The sequence below is a fragment of the Bactrocera dorsalis genome, chromosome 1 (genome assembly GCF_023373825.1).
Source record: "Bactrocera dorsalis isolate Fly_Bdor chromosome 1, ASM2337382v1, whole genome shotgun sequence".
NCBI classification, from domain to species: Eukaryota; Metazoa; Arthropoda; class Insecta; order Diptera; family Tephritidae; genus Bactrocera; species Bactrocera dorsalis.
The window spans coordinates 107,770,722-107,793,744 of NC_064303.1; the positions used below are offsets into that span (position 1 = coordinate 107,770,722).

The 23,023-nt window shown below is 33.6% G+C and overlaps 1 protein-coding gene across 9 annotated transcripts in view; it reads right to left on the reverse strand.

Moving 5' to 3' along the window:
- Positions 1–23,023, reverse strand: part of LOC105222363 (dnaJ protein homolog 1) — a 66,621-nt gene that overhangs the window by 30,463 nt on the left and 13,135 nt on the right. For 5 of the 9 annotated variants that reach the window (XM_029548716.2, XM_049446085.1, XM_011199653.4 and 2 more), the window contains exons 3-6: positions 4,348–4,521; positions 3,839–4,275; positions 3,432–3,660; positions 2,280–2,649 (exon numbers count right to left, since the gene is read on the reverse strand). In XM_029548716.2, the coding sequence (XP_029404576.1) occupies positions 2,280–2,649; positions 3,432–3,660; positions 3,839–4,064 (825 nt within the window). In that variant the 5' untranslated portion in view covers positions 4,065–4,275; positions 4,348–4,521. Of the gene's footprint in view, positions 1–2,279; positions 2,650–3,431; positions 3,661–3,838; positions 4,276–4,340; positions 4,522–23,023 lie in introns of all 9 variants that reach the window. The other 4 variants (XM_029548718.2, XM_029548719.2, XM_011199655.4 and 1 more) reach the window with 2 other exon arrangements.

The window sequence follows — 23,023 nt, forward strand, 5'->3', positions numbered from 1 at the left end:
CGAACTTTTTAAAAATGGGAAATGGGTCAGCAAAATACCTACATATATATGAACATATAAAAAATACTTATTTTTGTTTTTAGTCTAGAGTATCCCCTTAACCTTTAAAGCAATATCTTGAATCGATCTTTTGGTCAGAGTCGCGTTATATTTAGACCCTTTATAGCCACGGTTCTCCAATTCAAATTTACAGAAGTGGTTCACTATATCTAATCTCAATTTGCATAGTCTTCTTCTAAGTTATATTAATTCATACAAATATACATTTTCTTCTCATTAAACGTCAAGATCTGTAGTGAGAGCATATAACGCAACCAACTAAAAATAATTTAAAATTTGAACTAAAAATAATTGAAAAAACGAATGGAATTTAGAACCACCCTAGCATAAAAAATAATATTTTTTTATTTGCTGCATGTGTTGAAAATTTAACACCTTTTGAAATTCACGCAACGTTATTATGTATGAATTCCTGCATACTATTGGTATATGTGTGTAAGTACATTTGTATTTTTGCGTGCGTAGACAACAATAATCCAACAATAATAAACAGCGTGTCACGTTATTCATTAATTTGAGACCGACTGCTGGGAAAATACTAAACGAATTATATAGTATTTTACTCAGCCAACAACAAATTTAGCCACAAATTGAAAATTTTTTGCCTTCGCTTTTGGCATTTTCATGGTGGTTACTGCTTTTCTTTTTTGCAACTTTTTTCTTAATAACATAAAATGCGGTTGGCTATAACGAGAGAAAAACTGATATTGCACGAAAACTGTCAATTGCCGGCGATTAGTTAGACAAAAATAGTGAATTGCCATTTTTGCACAAAACATTTTTTGGGTTTGAAGATTTTTTAATGTACAATTTTTTTCCAGATTTTTTATAGCATTTTTCTCAGTTTATCAAAATTGCATTTGTTCAGCATAAATGGCTAAAATGTGTGTATTTCATGCTGTGAGAAAATGCCACTGAGCTTTTTGCCAATTTAATTTGTTAATTAATTTTTTTTCTCGATAATAAATTGAGTAAAACTCCGATTTTTATTTATTTTTGAGTTTGCAGACGCGATAAAATCTCGATTTGTTAAAAGTGCTTGAAAGAGTTTGTGGAAATATCATTGCGCTAAAGTTTTAGGAGAACGGATTGTCGATATCAATAAAATATCGTTTTTTTATCAGGTTATATGTATTTTTTAATTTTGATACCACAAAATATCGATTTTTTATCAAAATTAATGTTTTTTTTAATATCGATACCATAAAATATTGATTTTATTATATCGATTTTTATATCTTATATCGATAATTCAACCTGTTTTCGCCATTGATAAAATCTTGATTTGTTAAAGGCAGAAAGCGAGAAATATTATTTTTTATTGAAGAAGGCAAATGGATTGCCGGTCCCATTAAATATCGATAACTGTTTTTCATGATAATATAACTATGTATATCGATTTTTTTTTTAATTTTCTAAGTATTTAAATCGACATTTAAATCAAATATGACTTTTTATCAGAATAAATGTACATACATATGTATGTATATCTTTTTTAATGTATCGATTTTTTAAATCGATAATTCGATTTCTCGATAAAATCTTGATTTGTTGCAGACAAATCAAGAGAGTTCGTGTAAATATTATTTTGTCTTATATTTTATTGAAGAAGTTGAACTGTTTATCGATAACACGAAATATCGATAACTTTTTTCAGATAACATAACCATAGCGATTTTTTAAATTAATCCAAGTATTTGAAACGAAATTTAAATTTAAACCAAATATAATCAGGAAATATGTATGTATCTCTTTTAATATATCGATTTTTTAAACCGAGAATTCGACCTGTTTTCAGCCTCGATAAATCTTGATTTGTGGAAAAAAATTGTTTTTCAATATTTGAGTAAATTAGTTTAGCGGATTTTCGATACCCAAAACATCGATATTTTTTCAGATAATATGTCGATTTATTTTACTATATCGATTTTTATATCCAAACTCGATACTTTTACCTGAATTATAATTTCAGGCTAGAGAATACATCAAGTCCAATAAAATTTTTAGTTAACTGCTCTCTTTGTCACCTGTACTCCCTAAAATCGCTTCAAAATATAAAATCTGTCAATTTATTTTCGATTCTTGTATACTTGTATATGAATTTCTATTCCCGAAATTCTACCTAAAACTAATTAGTAAACTTAACGTTAACATTCTTCCAATTCAAATTATAAAAATTATTACTATATCCCTCTTGTCCAAAACCAATAATAACTCACCTGCTTGAGCGTTAGGCGCGCCGTGTATCTCAAGTCGCTGCCTTCCCGCTTAAACATCGCATGTGGTTTATCCCTAATGATGAATACAATATCCGCTGGTATCTTGCCGGGTGCTTGATCGCCTTCCTTTTGAAATGTCACCTTCGTACCGGATTTCCAGCCCGGTTTAATCGATATGCTCACATATTTATCCTCTTTCCTGGACGAACCGTCCGCCTGTACAACTCTTCGTGATATTTTCATCTTTTTCACACAACCTTTGTAGATTTCATCCAACGTTAGGTAGAGATCATGTTCGACGGGTGGATCTTGTTGTTTCTCCTTTTTGAATGGTGTATGCACATTGAACGAGTGCGATCTAAATGAAGGTCTTCGCTTTATTTTTTAAGCATCCAATACAAGCGTTAAATGGTCGATATTATGAGGTTAACATTGACGAAAGAAAATACTTTCAGAAAAAACAGGGTTTTAAGAGGAAGACTGTATAGTGGACCTTCAAAGTTGTAACTCAATATAAATTTCTGTGAAGTCAACGAAATATAAATAATACTTCCATATGGCACTGACTATGAAGTCAAAGTGTCCATTACTTGATTTCATGAAAGCCTTCCACGGAAAGGTTTAAGAAAAATAGGGATAGGTAGTATTCGAGCCTTTTTGTGAGATCCATAAATATCTAGAAGAGGTTCTTTCTAAGTATTGTCGTCTTCTGAGCTATATTTTATTCCAAAAAGATTCTTTGTGAGATCCATAAACATCTGGAATAGTTGCTTCCTAAGTATTCTCGCCATGTGAGCTATATTTTATTCTAAGTAGGTTCTAAAATAGCCCATATAAATTCTAAGAAGCAATTTATGAATTTTAATCACAGACTCTGACATTACCTATGGCTCTAATATATAGAGAAGATTTCAATGTCTACACTGGTCAGAATACCATGACATCGAAAATATTAATCGTAAGATCCAAAGATGTGATTGGAGAAAACTGTAATTGTTGTTCGATTGGTTCACTTTCGAGGCTTATCGAGGTTTGATGCACAATTTTCCCTTCACCAAGGAACCGCAACTAATTTCCCAATTTACTTTCCTTCGCCAAAGTCAACCTCGTGGAAATTTTGCCATTAGCAGAAATTATAGGCGTCAAACTTACCTGAAACCACCGCCGAGTCCGTGCCGTGAACCCAAACCACCGAATGGCGATGAGAAGAAATCATGTTCGGTATCTAAATCGAACACATTCTTATCGAATAGATTATCGCCCATATCGAAGAACGACGCAAAGGGATTGCTCGAACCGAAGAATTGTGCGAAGGTCGCCCGTGGATCACCATGGAACTGATATGTGAAGGTATTATTGCCGGTGGTGCCGTTACGAGTGCCTACAAAACGTAATTGAACACAAAATAATTTTGTTAAAAACTGAAAATATAACTTACATACACACACATACATACAAACACACATATTTAGGCATATTTACACACAGACACACACACAAATTGATAGAGTTAGGGAATTGCATGTTTTAAAAGTAGTATTGTAGAACGATCACTGTACCTCCACTCTTCAGACCCTCTTCGCCATATTTATCGTACACTTCACGTTTACTCTTGTCGGAGAGCACTTCGTAGGCCTCGGCCACCTCCTTGAATTTCTCCTCCGCATTAGCGGCTTTATTTTTATCCGGATGATAGCGTAGCGCTAATTTTCTGTAGGCCTTCTTAATCTCCTCGTCGGTGGCAGTTTTCGGTATACCCAGTGTTTTATAATAATCTTTACCCATGTTTTCACTTTTTATTGTTGTTGTTGTCACTTATTGTAACGCGTTATTGTGCTGAGAAATGATGTCGCTGAGTTGTTGATACGTGGTGAGTATCTTCAATTTGTATGTTTGTACGTGTTTTTTTTTTTGTGATGTTGCTTGGTGTATAATTAAGTCCAAATTGAATTGAATTAATTAATTTGGCTGCAAACTTTAATTTAACCGCTTAAATCTGTTGGAAAAAGAAATACAAGTAAATGCAACTGAAACTTTTCAATTCACCACATCGAATCTCACCACTTACAACACTTGTATAAAACTAAGTTGCTGATGAACTCTTCCGCTGGTAAATCCGCAATGGTTGTTGTTGGCCTTTCCATAGAATCCCTCAGCGCACTGTACACGTCACAAACATTATTTTTTTCCAATTTCAAAAGATTGAAAGTATATTGCTGTTGCGGCTAACGGTTCTTCTAGACTGCAAAATTTTTTAGAACAAAAATGCACAAAATTGTCAGTTGTTTACACTCGATGAAAGAATTTGGCAAAAAAATACTAGTTGATACGCGAATAATAGAAACTTGTAAAGACAAATAAATGGCAACACAAATATATGTAAAACTATGTGGATATGGTTTATCCAAAATATAATAATAAAACAAATTTTGATGACTTGTTTCAATTTTTTTACTTCGAAAAAATATGGTTTGACAGCACGAAAGCGTGCGAACAGCAAATGCTTAGGGAACTGTGCAGGGACTAGGGTTGCTCAGAAATAGTAGCAAAAGTGCCTAAAGGGCAACTGCACTCTGAAATAAAAAATATTTCCATAAAAATTAGAGATGTATAAAGAAAAAGTTGTTAGCTCCAAACAGGAAAAAAAAGTGGGAGATCCCATAAAATATACATATAAATGATCAGCAAGACAAGCTGAGTCGATTTAGCTACGTCCGTCTGCTTGTATGCGAACTACAAGTAGTCCCTCAGTTTTGGATACATCAATCTGAAATTCTGTACACGTCCTTTTCTTACCAAGAAGCTGCTCAATTGTCGGAATAGCTGATATCGAACCCCTAAAGCATATAGCTGCCATATAAACTAAACGATCGGAATCAAGTGCTTGCTCGGAAATCATTTTCATTTGGGAAGACATTTAAAAAAAAATTTTACATGGAATGTTATCCAAGCCAACGGTAGAATCTCTAAAGATATTGTTACGAATGATCGTATCACTAAGCATATAGCTGCCGTACAAGCCGACCGACCGAAATAAAGTTCTTCAAGAAATATTGCGTATTTTTCAAGAAGAAGGATGGAGTCATATGTAGAAGTTCAGGCAAGTGAGGAAAGTTCTCCGAGCACCATTCACTTGGGAGTGCCCGGAAACGATTATTTTACTTATGGTTCAAGCAGCTCACAACTTCCGGTCTTGGATCAAGTATAATCTGGGCAAGCAAAGAACACCCGTTTGAAAGCGAGCTAAAGTGAGAAAGCGAACTATCCCTCACCAGGGTTGTGGCTGGGCTCTTTATTCTTCATCTTGTAAGCTTTCTAAACAAGTTTTGAATTTTTTTTTTTCACCAAAACCCTTTCGAAAAAATTGCGTTCTTAAGTTTTTTAGTAAGACAAGGTTTCTAAGCCAGCAAAATCAAACAACAACAACACAAATATACATATACACTAATCGCGCGTAAATACGCACGTGCGAACCAAGAAGCTAATGTATGTACATGAATAAATTATTTATGTATCTCGAAATGTACATATACATACATATATGTGTTTGTATGTATATCTATATATAAATATGTATAAATGTATATTATTAAAATTACACCACAGTCATCGAAAACAAAACATTCAAAATCTCTTGCCCTCAAGTATTGTGATCATCGACAGCAACAACAACGCGCACATCATAATCATGCTTATGATCAATCCACTCGAACCCACGCATTGGATAAATTTAGCACAGCACAAGCGGTCCAACATTAACTAACTATCATAATCGCGGCGATCGCCGATGCTTGTGAACACGCTGGCGGTTGGGGGCGAGCGACGTTGGCGATGACGCGCACAAAAGTCTGTGTATTATTGGCGTGTTGGCGAGCGGCAGCGTTGCAGAATGAAATAGTAAAGGAAATTTTCAAATATAAAAGAAAACATATAGTATATATGTACATACATATTTGTCTACATATATGTATATATTTGTGTGTATGTTGGCAAGCCAATAAATAAATATAAATACAAGTATGTTAACCAGAAGTACGAAATCTGCTTACGTATGCTACATATTTTTAAACTTTTCATTTTCACACTTTATTAAATTGGAAAAAATATTTAGTCTGTTACTTAATTCAAGAAAATAAAGGCTTAAAAATATGTATGGTGTACTATATGCCTTTGTATATAGGCTAAATGTATGTTTGTACATACTTATGAAACTTTTCGATAGATTTTACTAAAATAATATTTTTGATTGTTTGGTATTTTCTTCTTAGACCGAATTCATTAATATTTAATTACATACATATGTATGTATATAATAGAATACATACGTACATATAGTAATTAACATTTCCTACTTCGTAAACATTTACTTTGTTTTGTACATATTTATGTATGAATGTATATTTTTCACGGCTATCATGCCTCATTAGTCCCATGATCTCAAAATTGTGACAAATTCTGTCCATATGTTATATTAGGCCTATCTTTTGGTCTGCCAGTGGCAAATTAAGGCTTAACTCGGATAAAAGTCCTTAAAATGTTATGTTCTGCAGAGCTGTAAGATTTTAGTTAACAAACATAATCCTCCTTAACTTTTCTCTTTGTGTTTTGAGGGTTTTAGTCGCGTCTATTTGAAAATTCCTTCGTATTTTCTGTTTTCAAACTGATTTTTTAATCTTTTCGTTATGAAACAAACGCCCGTGTTATTTTTATTCAATATTGTTTGGCATTTTCTTGTGGGAAGAATATCGTCTGCACAACGTTTAGAAATCGTTCAACTTTATTACGAAAATTCACGTTCTTCAAATAATGTGTTTCGCGCTCTACCTACACAAGCGACATCGCTTCGCTATATGGGCTCTGAAAAAGTTCCAACTAGATCCGACGTTTTTGAGCAAAATTTTGTTCAACGATGAGGCTCATTTCTGTCTCATTGAGTATGTAAACAAACGAAATTGTCGCGTTTGGGACGAAGAGCAACCTGAAGAGATTCAAGAGCTGTCATTTCCTTCAGAAAAAACAACGATTTGGTGTGCTTTGTCGACCGGTGGAATCATCGGTTCATATTTCTTCAAAAAAGATGCCGGTGAAACATAACCGTCATTGGCGACCGTTATCGTGTCATGATAACCGACCATTCGATGCCTGAAATTGAAGCTCGTGATCTCGGCGTCATTATGTCTCAATAAGGCGGCGCTACTTTTCACATATCAATCAATGGATTTATTGAGAGAACACTTCGATAAGCAGATAATTTCACATTTTTGGTCGATCGATTGGCCACCAAAATCATGTGACATCACACTGTTAGACTTTTGCTTTAGTCATATGTAAAGTCTAAAGTCTATGCCGGCAATTCTGCTTCAATTCAGGTCTTGGATCAAAACAGCACGCGTCTCATTCGCTAGTTACCTGTCGAAATGCTCGAACGAGTAATCGAAAATTGGACTCAAAGAATAGACCATCTAAGACGTAGCCGCGACCAACATTTTAAAGAAATAACCTTCAAAACAAAAGTGCCAAAAATGTTCTTTCGAATGATGATAATCATTCCGCATTATATTATATTTAAAGTTTCTGTGTTTTTGTTTTGAAAAAGTAGAAAAACTTGTAATGGATCGCACATTATTATTGCCTTATGCAATGTTACAATACCCAAACAAGTTTTTCGGTACATCCGAAGTTAACATTTTTTTCCTGGTTTTTGGAAAAAAAGCTATAAAATAAACCTTCTATTTTTCAGAAATGATTCTCAAGATCTTCCACTTTAGCACTTCATAGTTGAAGTACGCACATTTCCTTGAGACTAAAACATTTTTTGGTAAAGCTAAAACTAATTTCTAAATATCTAGATCTAAATATACATAACATATTAATAATAAATTCTTTGCTGGAATCCATTTTAGATAAACATATCAAAAATTTAGTTTCAAAGTTTACCCAATTAAACACATTTTCAAATATTATGTAAAAACATTTTTCTTCGCGACACAATAATCCAATTATAAATCCATACACATGTGAAAATAGCTAAACAAAAAGATTTCTGTACAAATGTCTTGTTGTTGTTATTTTTATATGAATAGTTAACGGGATGAAAGGCTTAATTGGGTCAGCAATTTGTGGCACCATGACCGCTTTCTGAATGCCCCAAAAAGCCGCAAGGCAGCACAATGGCAAAAAATCTAAACAAATTGTGGAATAAAAATAAAGTAAATTTAATAGAAAAATATATGTATAATTGTTGAGGCATCAATGCCGGCAGTTGCGCTGATTTTTGCTTGGCAAAATACACATGCTTTCAAGCGCACACACTTACAATTATATACATGTATGAGGATGTCTGTGTTTGGGGCTATGTAGTGGGCGGACAGCTGTTAAATGACTATTTCGAAGCATGTGCATATGAAAGTGTGATTTTGGCGGATATGTGGAACATTGAATTTTGCTTGCTATGTTTTTGACTTTCTGCACTTTTTGTTTTGTCGCAAATAGACTGGCGATTTAATATTCGTGATTCGTGAATGCTGTTTTGACTTTTAACCCGATTTATTTTTGAAATTTGGACTGCATTTTTTTCATATATGAAAGGGTAGCTTATGAAAAACACTCTAATTGTTAGGAGAGTGGCGGTAGGATGGTTACACAGTACAAGAAGAAGCACTTATCAGGTACATACACGTAAGTGGCGGCAAGTCGCTTTGTAATTCCACTAAAGATTTAAAGAGGTTGGGAAGGAAGAGATAAGGAACGTATGAGAGTATGAGAAACAACTGCCATAGACAAGACAAGGCTCTGGGCGTTGCTAATAAAGTAGTTACCTAGAAGTATAGTGTTACATGCGAAGTATGAGAGAGTAGGTAAAGAAAAAATACCACAAAACAAGGCTGATCAAATTTGTACCGAACTCTCCATGGGAACTGTGCATATAAAAGAAGCCGGTAAATGCTTTTAGTAAGGCTCTTTAAGTTGTGGGAAACTTAACTTATACTAACTTTCGTTAGCTCTTAGATCAAACTCAAATATACAAGGAAGCCTAGGATAGGTTAAGTTAATCTGGTCGGTCAATAAGCCACGCATAGATCAGTTTTGGTCCTTTGCGCTACCAAATAGAGTTCAATTACTGGGTCCATGAGGAGTAGTCATCTTCTAGGATGTCTGCGTTTGACGCGAATTTTAACAGACTCTGCGGCTTCACTATCGATATCTCCTACAGTGTATCACATAGTGGGGACCCGAGATGCTTACAGCGTAGTTTCCAATGCGTTTCCCTTGTGTCTTGCTCTAAACATTTTCTGCAGTCTTCGTGATCTGTCAGCCCCATAATACCATTAGTTAGTATTCCATTATAATGTCTATAGAATTTTGTGTACTTCCGATCTACTGTTTTGTACATAACTTTTTACGTTTTGCAGCCAGGTAACTCGTTCCATCGGGTTTTGATTTTCTTTACCATGCTTCAGTGCAGATCTTCGTATAGACAATGCATGGGTTTCCCAATATTTATCACGTTTTTAGGTGTTAGCCGTACACCATTCTTTGCAATCTCGTTCACTATTTCATTGCCCTTGAAGCCTTTGTGGCTTGGCACCCAGTAGAATTGAAGCTGCTTGCTTCTGGCAACATTTTCCACTTCCCAAAACCCTTCTGGTCGATATGCGATACGAGGTTACTGCCTTGATTGCTGCTTGGCTGTAGTTGTTGACTCTGTGATTGCCTGCAGGTGCATTAGAGGAGCCAGCTTCGCGACTTTTCAGCTTGAAATATACTGTAGTAGTCCGGCAACTTAAAAGGCTGTCTTATGTCAACTCCACCGTCTATTTTCGAGCCGTACAAGGAAACTAAATAGCACAGAAACTAAAGCTCGACCTTCTGCTAACCACAAAATGAGATTTATCACCACCATATCTTAACCCATCTCAACTTTATATGTCACTATAAAGATTTCCTTGCACGTTCAAGCATTTTTGTTGTAACTTCATATATTTACCTTCCGTCTTCACAGAATTGAGACTTTCCCTTTTTCGCACAGTTTGTACGTTAATCAATTATTTATCATACATTTACAACAACTTTTTGCAATGTTTGCTATTTTCTTCTTTTTATTTTTCGCGCGCATATGCAAATTTTATTGAAAATACATATGTATATGCCTTAGTATCTTTGTGTGCGTATACATTTCATATCAGGCATAGTTGTCGTGTGTCTTACTGTCAATTTGTCATTATTAGCATTTCTGGGATGTGTTCCCAACCTTGATTGATTGTTTTTACGTTACGTGCGGGCATCACTTACAAGCGTTTCCATAAAAATTTGTATATGTAGATATGTATGTATGTACAAACACGATGTATTCTTATAACCGAATCAATCAATTTGGTATTTATTCAATGTAACAGAAAATGTTTTGCATGTTTTCAATTTTACAGTGGTTGCTGAAAGTATGTAAACTTGTTGAGTGTGAAATTACGAAACAATTACACGATTACACGTGGCACACTTCGACGTAAACAAATGCATATTTTGTTTATAAATATGTATGCAAATGTTTAACTAAATTAATGGGTGTGCAAATAAAGATTTCCAGGCGGCTTTCATTCTGACAGTAAGAAAATTAGTTGCATTTCGCTTTTAAAAACATCAATAAGAAAGATGCTGTTAATTAACTTTTCTTTTACAAGCAAAAATGCTTGATCTCACTTAGGGTTTTTGGATCATATGTATCAAATAACTATATTAATAATTAATGAAGTATGAAGTCGTCAGAAAGAATTAAATTTCAAGTCAAAAATCATATATTGGAAGCAGGCTACTGGCTAGGTCTTTACAAGTAAAGCAGAAACCGTGTCTGACCAGTACATAACTTTATTTAGGTGACTCTGCTCTCTCGCGCCTCAATGTGATGTGATTTAAAAGCCATGAGAAGACTTCAAGGGAAACTGACTGCGAGCTGGGTTTAGTACGAACTTCTATATTGGGTAGTCGAAAAAATATTTTCGTATTTTGTCAATAAATGTCATTGCAGTCGTACTATTATATCTCCAGTGCTACCAATCACAATGTGTCATACCATATAGTGTTGGAAAGGTGGGAATTTAAGTTCATTTAATCATAAAAAGTTATTCGGGGAGTTGAAAAAAAGTTACAGCTGTTCAAAAATGGGTGAAAATAATGATGAAATTTGCTATATTTTGAAATTTAACTTTCGAAATTTAGATTTACGCTGATGAAAGTTTTACACTGATGGAATAATGTTTTTGGCGGAGAAATGGCAAAAAGTGGTCGCCAAAATGGTACAAATATGTATTTATTTATTAGTATAAATATAAAAAAAAATAAGTTGAAGTTTGATTAGGAATACGAAACTTTTTCGACTACCATATTAGGTTTATAGTAGATATGTATGTATATTAAATACAATATATAACAATCAAAACTGTTAATCTATTTGCGATTTTGATCTCAATGGTGTCGTTTCACAGTGGATCATCTTCTACGATTTAGATATACAGAGGTTTTAATTTTTTATATAAGGTTTTACTTATTACATCAAGCATCCTTGTTTTTTTTTGTTCAAAAGGCCCAAAAATAAAACTCCACTATCGGGTCTAAGTAACAGAAATGGATCCTGACTTTTATGTGGCCAAGAACTTGAGTTGCCAGTTCTCGAACTTACTTCATGAATGTTTTCCGCCGCTACAAAAACAACAGTAAAAACATTTCAGAGAACTGGTGATAGTTTGAAGCAACCCTACATATTAGAAATTTATTAGCACGTGTATCCTTTTATATATACTAAACTTATATTTGTGGGTTTTCATAACATTTATGATTAAAAATATTTTACTTTACTTAAATGTCGCCATTTTTATCCACACTTATCAACTTCAGCTAAAACAATTAGTTTGCTCATATTCGTCGATAGACAGAAAGTGCTTTGCCGCTTGAAGCAAATGTACTCGTACATACATATCCATCTAAACAAATGAATAATATGCTGTTGTCACTTAAGTCCACAGACATGTCAAAGAGTGCAAATAAAAATTCACATTTTTTCAAAATTCATGCTAATAACTTAATCCGTAATATTGCGACTATCCATACACATGTCCAAGCATACATATACAGATGTTGAACTGTCTTTTGCTGTGTCTTTTAAAATGTTTTTAACATGTTAAGAATTATAAAAATATTTGAAAAATATAAAAGAACAGCAGCGTTATTTATTTTATACAAATCGCACAAAATAAATTTTGTAGTCTTTTATACAGGCATATATGTATATACCATACCATACATATGTAAATATGTATATCCATTCATATGTATCTACATATGTTCATTCATATGCATGTATGTACTATATGTATCTCCGTGGATATGTACATTTTTGAAATCGTTTCCATTCTCTTGCTTTTTGGCGGTTGTGGTTAATTTCAAATAATTATCACACTTTTCCCGAGCAACCCACACAATGCAATATTTGTGAATGCGCATAATTGTCGAAAGCGGAAGTGTGGGGGGCACTAATGGCGTATATTTGGCTGACAATGGCATGGCAAACGGCATATTGCGAGTGCAAGGTCATCAACGACGGCATATGGAAAATGATACAATGCGCAAAGGCGCCAATGTCAGTATATACAATATATGAGGGTGGTTCAAAAAGTGAAAAAAACGACCTTGTTTTTTACTGGAACTAAGTCCATTCGAAACTCACTCCGATGATGATGTGGACAACTAGGGAGAAGGAGGTTACTAGATGTTAGGGTTAAATGTAGGTGGTAAGACCGGACAACAGTCCTATAAACTTCCGATTTTGTCTGAGTCTGAGTTTTTTGCATTTTTGCATCAGAGATACCTATCTGACCTATCAGGTTGGGGTGTTTGTGTGGTGTACGGTCAGAAGACTGGGTTCAATTGCCATCCGATGTAATCGGACATTAGGGATCTTGGTGGATTAGCTGGACTCACGAACACTTAGACGTTAGCGGTGTGATCTCCACTAGTCGAAATGCCGAACTGTTGTAATCGTATGTGAGTGAGCTGTTTAGGCGGTGAAGAGGTTTAATTGGGAATTAGGATTAGTTTTAATGTAAGTGGTGTGTATACGTGATGCATGTATGGAGCCCAACCTCTGGTCATCAGTTCAGAGCAGTATGGAGGCTCAACTGGCAGTAACGAAGCCTACGAAGTCTGACCGGAGACTTAATTCTGATACCAAGGGAGAAGAAGCCCTCGGAGTTCGCTCCAACCCTGCTCATGCGAACTGGTACCTCAGGGAGCACCGTGGTGGTTGTGGTTAAAAACCGTATGCGGATAGAACTGACCCTTGACAGTTGAATATGGAGCCTGGTGTCGGACTAAAAGCACGGCAGATGTTTTAGATGGAACTGGAATCCTATCAAGGTGGTTAGCGTTTCCATTCCAAACTTCAATTGACATTTTCTGGGTGCTGATAAACGCATTGACTTGATCCGTTGTGCTTTTTAGCATCTTAGGATAAGTCTGTCGTCAGCGGATATAAGACACTTATACTCGTACTAAAAAATATTAATCTTTCATTGAAGAACTTATCGATCCAACGCTGTAGAATCGTTAAATATATTTGTATAGAACTTAAGTGCAAGCATACATATTTATTTGCCCACGATTGTGTTTTCCACATTTCGGCTATTTTTAATTAAACTCAAAGCACAGCAAATGCCAAACGACAATTTATAAAATAACACGAGCAAATACAAATTTTTATTTTCAATTCTGCGACATATGAAAATAAATACAGAAGATGAAGTGAAAATGAAAATTTCTGTTGAAACGCCGCAATAACACTGAACAGCAGATAATCAGATTGTTTGGCTAGAAAATTGTGGTGTTGCAACAACAAAAGCAAGATATACAAGTATTATAATTTATTTATCCAAAAAGACGCACACAGTCTAAACGCCACTAAATTTCGGTGAAATCTGAAAATTTTCAAAAAATTTCTAATTGCTTTCGCCAGCACATTCGCTCGCTCATACATTTCTACACTCGCTCGTTCTTTCAAAGTTCAAATTGTTTTCTCAACACGCTGATAAAATTACCACAATATTACGCAAGAGGAAATATTAATAGTAATGACAAAGTTTCGATTTTATAGTATCAATTTTAAATATAATTTAATTTACTATTTATATTTTTAATTGAAATTTTGGTTGCTAAATTGAGCAGTGTGAGCTAGTTGGGATTTTGTGTAATTATTAAGTAAAATTTTGATCTTTGTATACAAGACATAGTAATATGTTTGACAAAATTTAATATCTGCTTAAGTATATGATAAAATCATATTATATAAATGCTAACAATAATATTTTAGACGAGTCACCGAACTAAAATTGCTCACAAGAACTATTTTAATTGTTTATTACAATTTTTAAAGCGACCACGCCTTGCTCCACACAAACCATGAGACACAATGCTAATTATGATTTCTATGATTACAAAGCAATAACCGCCCTCAAAGACTCTTTGTGATCACAATCTATAAATAGTAGTCTCATGCCTAATTATTGGTGTATAGAAAAGTGGGTTTAGATTTTCGGAAACTATGCCGGATATTTTTAGAATATTGAATATAAAAGGCCTGAAATAGTTAAGCTATAAAACCTACAAAGCCTTTTCGGTCATACCCAAATGTCATACGAATATTCTTTTGGAACTATTCTAGCTATTCCAAACAGTTTATGATATCTTTTAAATTAATAAAAAATTTATACTGGACTTATATACATACATACTTATATTTAGAAAGTTCTTAATCAGAACCAAGCTTTTTTATGCTCCTAAGGTTTACTGAAGCTCCGTATTTTGAAAAACGAGTCAAAATCAGAACATCACAACATTATCATTTTAATAAGGTTAAGTTCTTGATATCGACTAAAAATCGAACCATAAGATAGCTAACTTTAATATAACGGGCGATCCAAGTAAAGGTAGCCTTTTGTGACAGATCACGCGTGAGCCCTGACAAACTGTTTGGCATTTCATCATGGAAGGACTTACGCCTGAACAACGTTTACAAATAATTGAATTTTAGGACGAAAATTCACGTGCTCTAAAGAAAGTGTTTCGTGCGCTTCGCTCAACTTACTTGCCTGTGAAGAAAATATAGCAGCCGTAGCCGAGAGTCTCCCTGAAGACCGATTCGGCGCCGTTCGAAGCAACTCGGACTGTAGTATGGAACGACTTGGCACATTTTTCGTCGAGATCTTAAATTGAAAGCGTATAAAATACAGATTATGCTAAAACTAAAGCCACTCGAACTTCCCAAGCGACATCGGTTCGCTCTATGGACTCTTAAAAAGTTGTAAGAAGATCCGACTTTTTCGAGCGAAATTTTATTCAGCGATGAGGCTAATTTCTAGCACATTGAGCATGTTAACAAGCAAAGAGCTGTCATTTCATCAAAAACAACGTTTTGGTGTGGTTTGTGGGCCGCTGAAATCATCGGTCCATATTTCTTCAAAACTGATGCCAGTGAGAAAGTAAGCGTCAATGGCCACCGATCGCGCCATGATAACCGAACTTTTTGATGCCTGGAATTGAAGTTCGCGATTTCGGCGACATTTGGTTTCAACAAGACGGCGCCACTTCCTACTCATCGCATCAATCAATGGATTTATTGAGAGAACACTTCGGTAAGCAGATAACATCCGTTTTGGGCCGGTTGATTGGCCACCAAAATCGTGCTATGCCATACCTTTGAACTTTTTCCTGTGGGGATCTGTAAAGTCTAACGTCTATTCGGACCATTCCGCTTCTATTGAGACCTTAGAGCAAAACATCACGCGTATCATTCGCCAGTTATTAGTCGAAATGCTCGAAGGGGGCATCAAAATTGGACACAAAGGATGGTCTTAGACGCGGCCAATATTTGAAAGAGATAATCTTCAAAAAATAAATGCCAAAGAATGCTCTTTCGAACGATAGTAATCATTCTCCGTTAAATTTGTGTTGTTTCTTTATAAAATTGGGAAGTTTGAAAGGGTTCACTCTTTACTGTTATAATGAGATAATGCTAGAACATAATAGGGAGAGGTTTTTATCACTTTAATGAGGTATCCACGCACACTTCTGGATGATAAAGAAGCCACTTAGACCATTTTGAAAGATTTATGAAAATATTAAACAAAATGGTTAAAAGTATCAAAGAACTTGTGGGTTTTTCATCTGCATGAAATGAAGGGTCGTTCATTTGTGAATTCGCGGTAGAATATATAATAATAATTGCCTTCAACCAAAGTATCGAATCGAACAAACAAGTGTATAAATCTCATATACCGTCATAATGAAATAGTGATGAAATAACAAGAAGTTATAACACTTTAAAGAGGTATCACCATATTTTCTTGAATGAAACTCATTTGTATAACATTGTTTTGTTGTAAATTGTAATGTGACAAGAGAGTAGAGCTAAAGCAGTACCAACAGCGAAGTGACGAATCGAAGACGTCTGTTATCTAGCTAATTACAACAATATTAATAAAAACTGAAATTTATTGCAGAAACCAGTTACGTTAAAGAACAGAACTAATGATGAATGCAAATAAATTATGCAACTAATGAAATGATTGCCTTTTATACAAGTAAATATGGTTATATGTATATTTATATTTATATTTATATATGTAAATATTTATATAAAACCACACGACACTATGCGCTTCTCCATTTATGAAAATTTCTGCAAAAAACAAAAACGCTTTAATTACAAACGCAATAAAATACGATTCTTTACTTTTATGTCGGCATTGCAATCGTTTAAGCTTTCCGGTGAGCGCTCCATGCATTCACTGACTGGCAACGCGCTTCCACGAGTCCGCATCTCATTTCACAGCAGGAAATTTGGCTCAATCTACTGGCAGGCATCTTTGTTGTTATTAATATGCCGACAGTTTTCTTAATATTTATTTACTTATTTCTTTGCGATCACACGCTGAGCGGCCGCAGCAAAAAGCGGACAACAACAAAGTGACAGTCACAACAATTGGAAATACTTCTTTATTAATGCTGTTGACATAAATTAATGCAATATATTTTATGTAAATATCATTCACTTTGTGGCGACAGACACACTCAATCATACATATATACATACATATGTATGTATATGTATAGAAGTGCGCGTCTGCGTTTGGAGCTCATATGGCACTAATCTCCGGCGCGCTCTTCCGCTTGTGTGTAAGGTCAAGCGGTCGAAATTTCAATGAGATGGAATTAAAGTGTGCGCATACAAACCAGCATATGTATATTATACATGTGTGTATAATTGAATATTTGCTTTGACTTGGCGCTGCTGCCCAGGCATCTTAATTTCCAAACTGACAATATGATTGAGACATCTTTTTTTTCGAAAGGTCACTTCATCAAAGCGAATGTTAACGGAAAAAGGATATATTTCATTTAATTAACAAGAAATACGCGCGATTGTTGACAGCATGACCTGTCAGCCTCAAGCTGTCATCTTTGACCATTACTCTTATTAATAAGTATTTCCATATACATTTTCATGCAAGCTTCTTCCGTGTGTTTCTACCAGATTTATAAGGACACTGCTCAATTAATTATTAATTGTATTGTCAAACTGAAAATGTGAGCTTTGTGTGACATGGCACTTTAATTTTATGTATATTTCATATATACAGTATTGGTTAGTTAAAGGTTACCACTCTCCAATATTAGTTGATTTTCTTAGAATATTCCACAGAATTTGAAATTTTCCGACACTTGAATACTAATAGAAATTTTATTTAAAATTTACGATTTTTTTATTACTTTTCGTTTCGGCTTTAATATTTATTCGAAATATGGTACGAAAAGGCCGAAAAAATATCTTTCTTCTCGATTTATTTTTGAGAAAATGAAAACGGTGCTTATAAGACCGATGTCATATGCATTTAAGACAATGTGTAAAGAATAAAAAACATGAATATAAATCTTAAAATAAAAAATTGCCTTTTTTTGAAAAATGTTCAATTTTTTTCGTGTTAAAAGTTATAGAAAAATTTTTTTTTCAGAGCTCCATAGGATAGGTATCTGCTTAGGTTTTTATGTTTTTCAAATCAAAACTGGCTGAGGAAAATCGTTTTACTAATAACTCACTCCTTCCCACAAATATGTATGGTGTATCAAATGTTGCTCATACGCCACGGTCGACAAAAATTCTTTAATTTTTTTACTTTTTACGCTAATGAATAATTTACATAAGTTCACTGATAGAGATTTACCTCAAAGGAAGCTGATTATTTTTTAAAATTTTGATTTGAGCTACTTTATATTCAGAATATTTTTTATGCGAAGCTTAACTGGTCACTGCTATATGTGATTTAATATGGTCAGTAGGATAATCTGTTCCGACTCGATTATATGATGAGAATTAATGAGAAAATCTCCACCGACTCGAGCATATACTTTACTTGAGAAATAAGATAAGAAAATTGCTATTTTTTTAGAACTAATATATTCAATTGCGTGTATAAAATTTGAACCAAAAAATTTGTTGAAAATTTAGAACAAAGAATACCCAAACCCAACTACTTCAGTTGTCATACACTCTTATATACGCCTATAATATAAAGAACCACCTTAATATAATATAACATGTGTTTATATACATACATACACATATGTTATATATTTATACAGCGAGCTCCAAAAAAATTGTCTTAATATTTCAAAAGTATCCGGCATGCGCTCGTAAATTTCCAGGCAATTGGGATATCGATGAAATTAAGCATTTTCGACAATTAAATACGCCTCAATTTCACATACATAAATTGGTTTATAAGCAATTAATCAGAACAAAGTTGTCCGCCGCAGACAGTAGGGATATACGTGCATACATACATATGTACGTATGTATATGCATATGAGTATTGAATTTTTTAGTCAATTAAGTGATGAAAATGAGAAAAGAAAAAATATGATACTTCACTGAGTTTCACGTTTGTTCTTTTTACTGCTCATTTGGAAATGCAATTTGTAGAAGAAATATATACTTTCTGTTATATAATATTATGCTTCAGTTTTCTCGATTAATTAATTTTTTTTTTGTGATTCATAATATTTATAACTATTAAGTGCTCACATGAAAATAATAAACATAGAAATATATTAATAAAATATTGTAATAAATATATAATATACTTCATTTTAGTAAAAAGGTAGTAAACAATATGTTTCCCTTTAAAAACTCGCTCAAACAAAAATATGGTAATTTTATCACTGTTCTAATTGGAGATATGAGGATATGTGTACACTTCAGTTTATCGTCTGAATTACACAAACGCCGCCGAACGTGATATTTTCATAAAGCTAACCAAGACAGCGTATTCGACAATTGCTTAATTGATTGCTTGTTTACTACTAGAAATAAGGAGAAATTACAAAAATTAGAATATCTTTCTAAAGTAGCGTCTCGGGCGGCTGAATGGCAAAGAGAATACAAATAAGATTAGAAAATTAGTAATATGAAAGCTTGTGAAGAAGGGTGTACTAGCTACCCGAATGATTTCACGTGTCTCAATAATACCCAGAACATACATATCAATCACATTTTAAGGGGACCCCAAGATCTGCGCAAACTACCGTGAGATAAGCCTCCTCAACATCGCATATAAGGTTCTATCGAGCACATTGTGAAAAAAGATTAAAGCATATCATCAGCAAACTGATTGTACCTTATCATTATGGGTTCAGGAGTGGCAAATCAATAGCTACCCAGATATTCGCCATTCACCAAATTTTGAAAAATACACGTGAAAAGAGGATCGACACACACCAACTCTTCGTCGATTTCAAAGCTGCTTTTGACAGCACGAATGCCACGATGTCTGAATTTGGTATAACCGCAAAATTAGTACGGCTGCATAAACTGATGTTGAGCAATACCAAAAGCTTCGTCAAAATCGGGAAGAACCTCTCCGAACCGTTCGATACAAAACGTGGTTTCAGGCGACTCCCTATCGTGCGACTTCTTCAACATGCTGCTGGAAAAAACAATTCGAGCTGCAGAACTGGGAAGACAATGTACAATTTTCAGGGGACTTGGAAAAGGAAAAACGACTGACGCATATGTTTAGCTCCATATAGAATTCCAAAATAACCAAGTTTTTAAATGAAGTCCTAGGTTAGTCAGCTGTTTCGTCTGAACCCACATAAAAACAGCACATCTCTGAGCTCCCTTGACGTTCCCACCCATATTATAAATCTGATGAACCTAGTGTGTCAAAAGTGAAAAATTTCGTTATACGGTCGTAGACCTTAAATTCGAAGCTTTGATAGAACAACCAAATAAAAAATAGCGTAGCTTTTTATTTTTTATGTGTATGTATAAAGGCTTATGTATCTACACAATCGGTTAAGTTAACAAGTGAGCGGAACATTATTTGAGGTTATCTATAGTTTAAGCAGATAATCAGCCGCAAAGTTCATTGAACAATTGGTTCTTTAGTATGACTACTATGTGGTACATATAGTGTATACATTTGTACATGTATATGTATGTATATTTGTAAGCAATAGTTAGTTTATCTTGTATCATCTTTGTACCCGCGAACAGCTGCAAAGCGTTCAATCAATTTTTAGACCGTGTTAACATGAAAAGGTACACGAAAAGTAATGCTAGTAAAAAGCTACATTTAAATGTATATATACATATGTATATATACATATGTATATATGTATATATTTATATACATATGTATATATACATATGTTATAATTACAACTATTTAGTACAAAGTGCAGTCAACCAAAAAGTTCATTAAACCGCCCATTTGTTACACAGTCATTTCTATTATTTTTTTCGTTTTTGTTTTAGAATTTTATTACTATTGCTATTGTTGTTGTTATTTAGCACTGAGCTAGTAAATTTTTCGCAGACAAGCGTAAATTAAATTTGCAAATTTTTTTTGATTTTAAATTTGCACATTACAGATGCTTACTTTAATACTTACATGTATATTATATTATATTGTATGTATGTATGTTTATATATACGCTTTTATTGTTTATAAATTTATTTGTTTATAAATTTTATGATTTATATTTTTGTATTACTTTTGTTTTTAATTTCAGAACAATGCAAGTGACACTTTTGATTGTCAATAAATTTTAAGGCAGTTAAAGGCACGTAATTTTATTACAATATTTGTAACATATGATATGAGTGTGTGTGTGATTGGCATTATTAAACAGTTACACACAAAAATGTACTTTATATACTTATATATACATTATAATATTCCGAGTAGTAGGTGTAGGCGCCAAATTAGGTGTAATGTGCCATTAAAGTCCAGAGACATAAGCATCGTTTTGTTGTTGTGAATAACTTTATTTATTTACTTATTTATTTTTTGTCTTTTGAAAGATTATTGTACTTATAACCTCACATTTCTTATTTGTATTGTTAAAACTAAGTCGAAAAAAAATTTTACTCGAAAATATATTATATGCATGTCTAGTATACATATTTTTATCAAAAAAAAACTTAAAAAAAAAATTACGGAAATTGCATACATGTGTACAAATTTTTCCTCGTGAGCGTAAAATGTTGAATAAATGCTCTATCAATTTTATTGGCAAGCGCAAGTGTTTGAAATGGCTATAATAATATCCAAAAACGTTTTCAAAATCTTGAAGAAACTCCCACGCATTTACGCGCAAAATTTGTTACTTAATATAATACATATGTATGTATATACATTGAATATGTGTAAGTGTATCGACTATATATGGCTTAAAACTCCAACAAAACTAATAAGATATCTGCATAATTCAACTCGTTAACTTTGTTGTTGCTTTAACATGTAAATTTTTGGACAAGAGAGCAGAAGCGAGCAGAGAAATGGTGAATCGAATACAGCTAGTAATACATATGTATGTCTATGTAACTATACACTCGCAAGCATATATTTTAAATTTTATCACAATTTTTCAACTATTTCCGTATTTTATCCATATAAAAAATCCTTACTTTCACGTAAACCTGCTTAGGCCACATGTAAATAAGTATGTACGTATCTCTATTCAAATATTTGCGCATAACAACCACATTTCACCGGCTGATGAGTATCCATTTCTTTGGTTTGGAACAAATCACCAAAGTCTAGTGTTTATTTTTGTGTTAACACACTCATCAGTTGTTGAGCTACAACAACAAAGCTCATTAGAAATATAAAAAAGTTTTTTTGTTTACATTTCCGCTTATTTTGCATTCGTCATTTAATTTTTCACACACACTTTTTTGTTGTACTTCGCTACGAAACAAACCGAAATTTCCAGTGAGCGATCACTGCATCGCCACCGGCTTTGATATGCAAATTTTGCGCATAAATTTCTATACAAAAAATGCACTTTTATTTGCCATAAAATTATAGGAATTTATGGTGTATTCTCCACTTTTGATATTCTCTACATTTTTACTTACAAAATTGTTCAATTTTCGTTCTTCGTGAAAATACCACAGGGTTCATTCATTTGAGAGTCTTATTAATCGATAAATTTCCGTAAATTAGGGAATTTTTATCTGTTGATAAATTCGGTTAATTTGAGAGTAAAATATCAAAAAGTTTTTATAATCAAGGATTTTTAATAAAACTTGTTTATATATAAGGTAATTAATATATTGAGCTCTGATGACAGATCGATATCCTGATTTAGGCACTTTAAGCCCTTTCTTAAGGTCTACTCTATTACCCGTATTA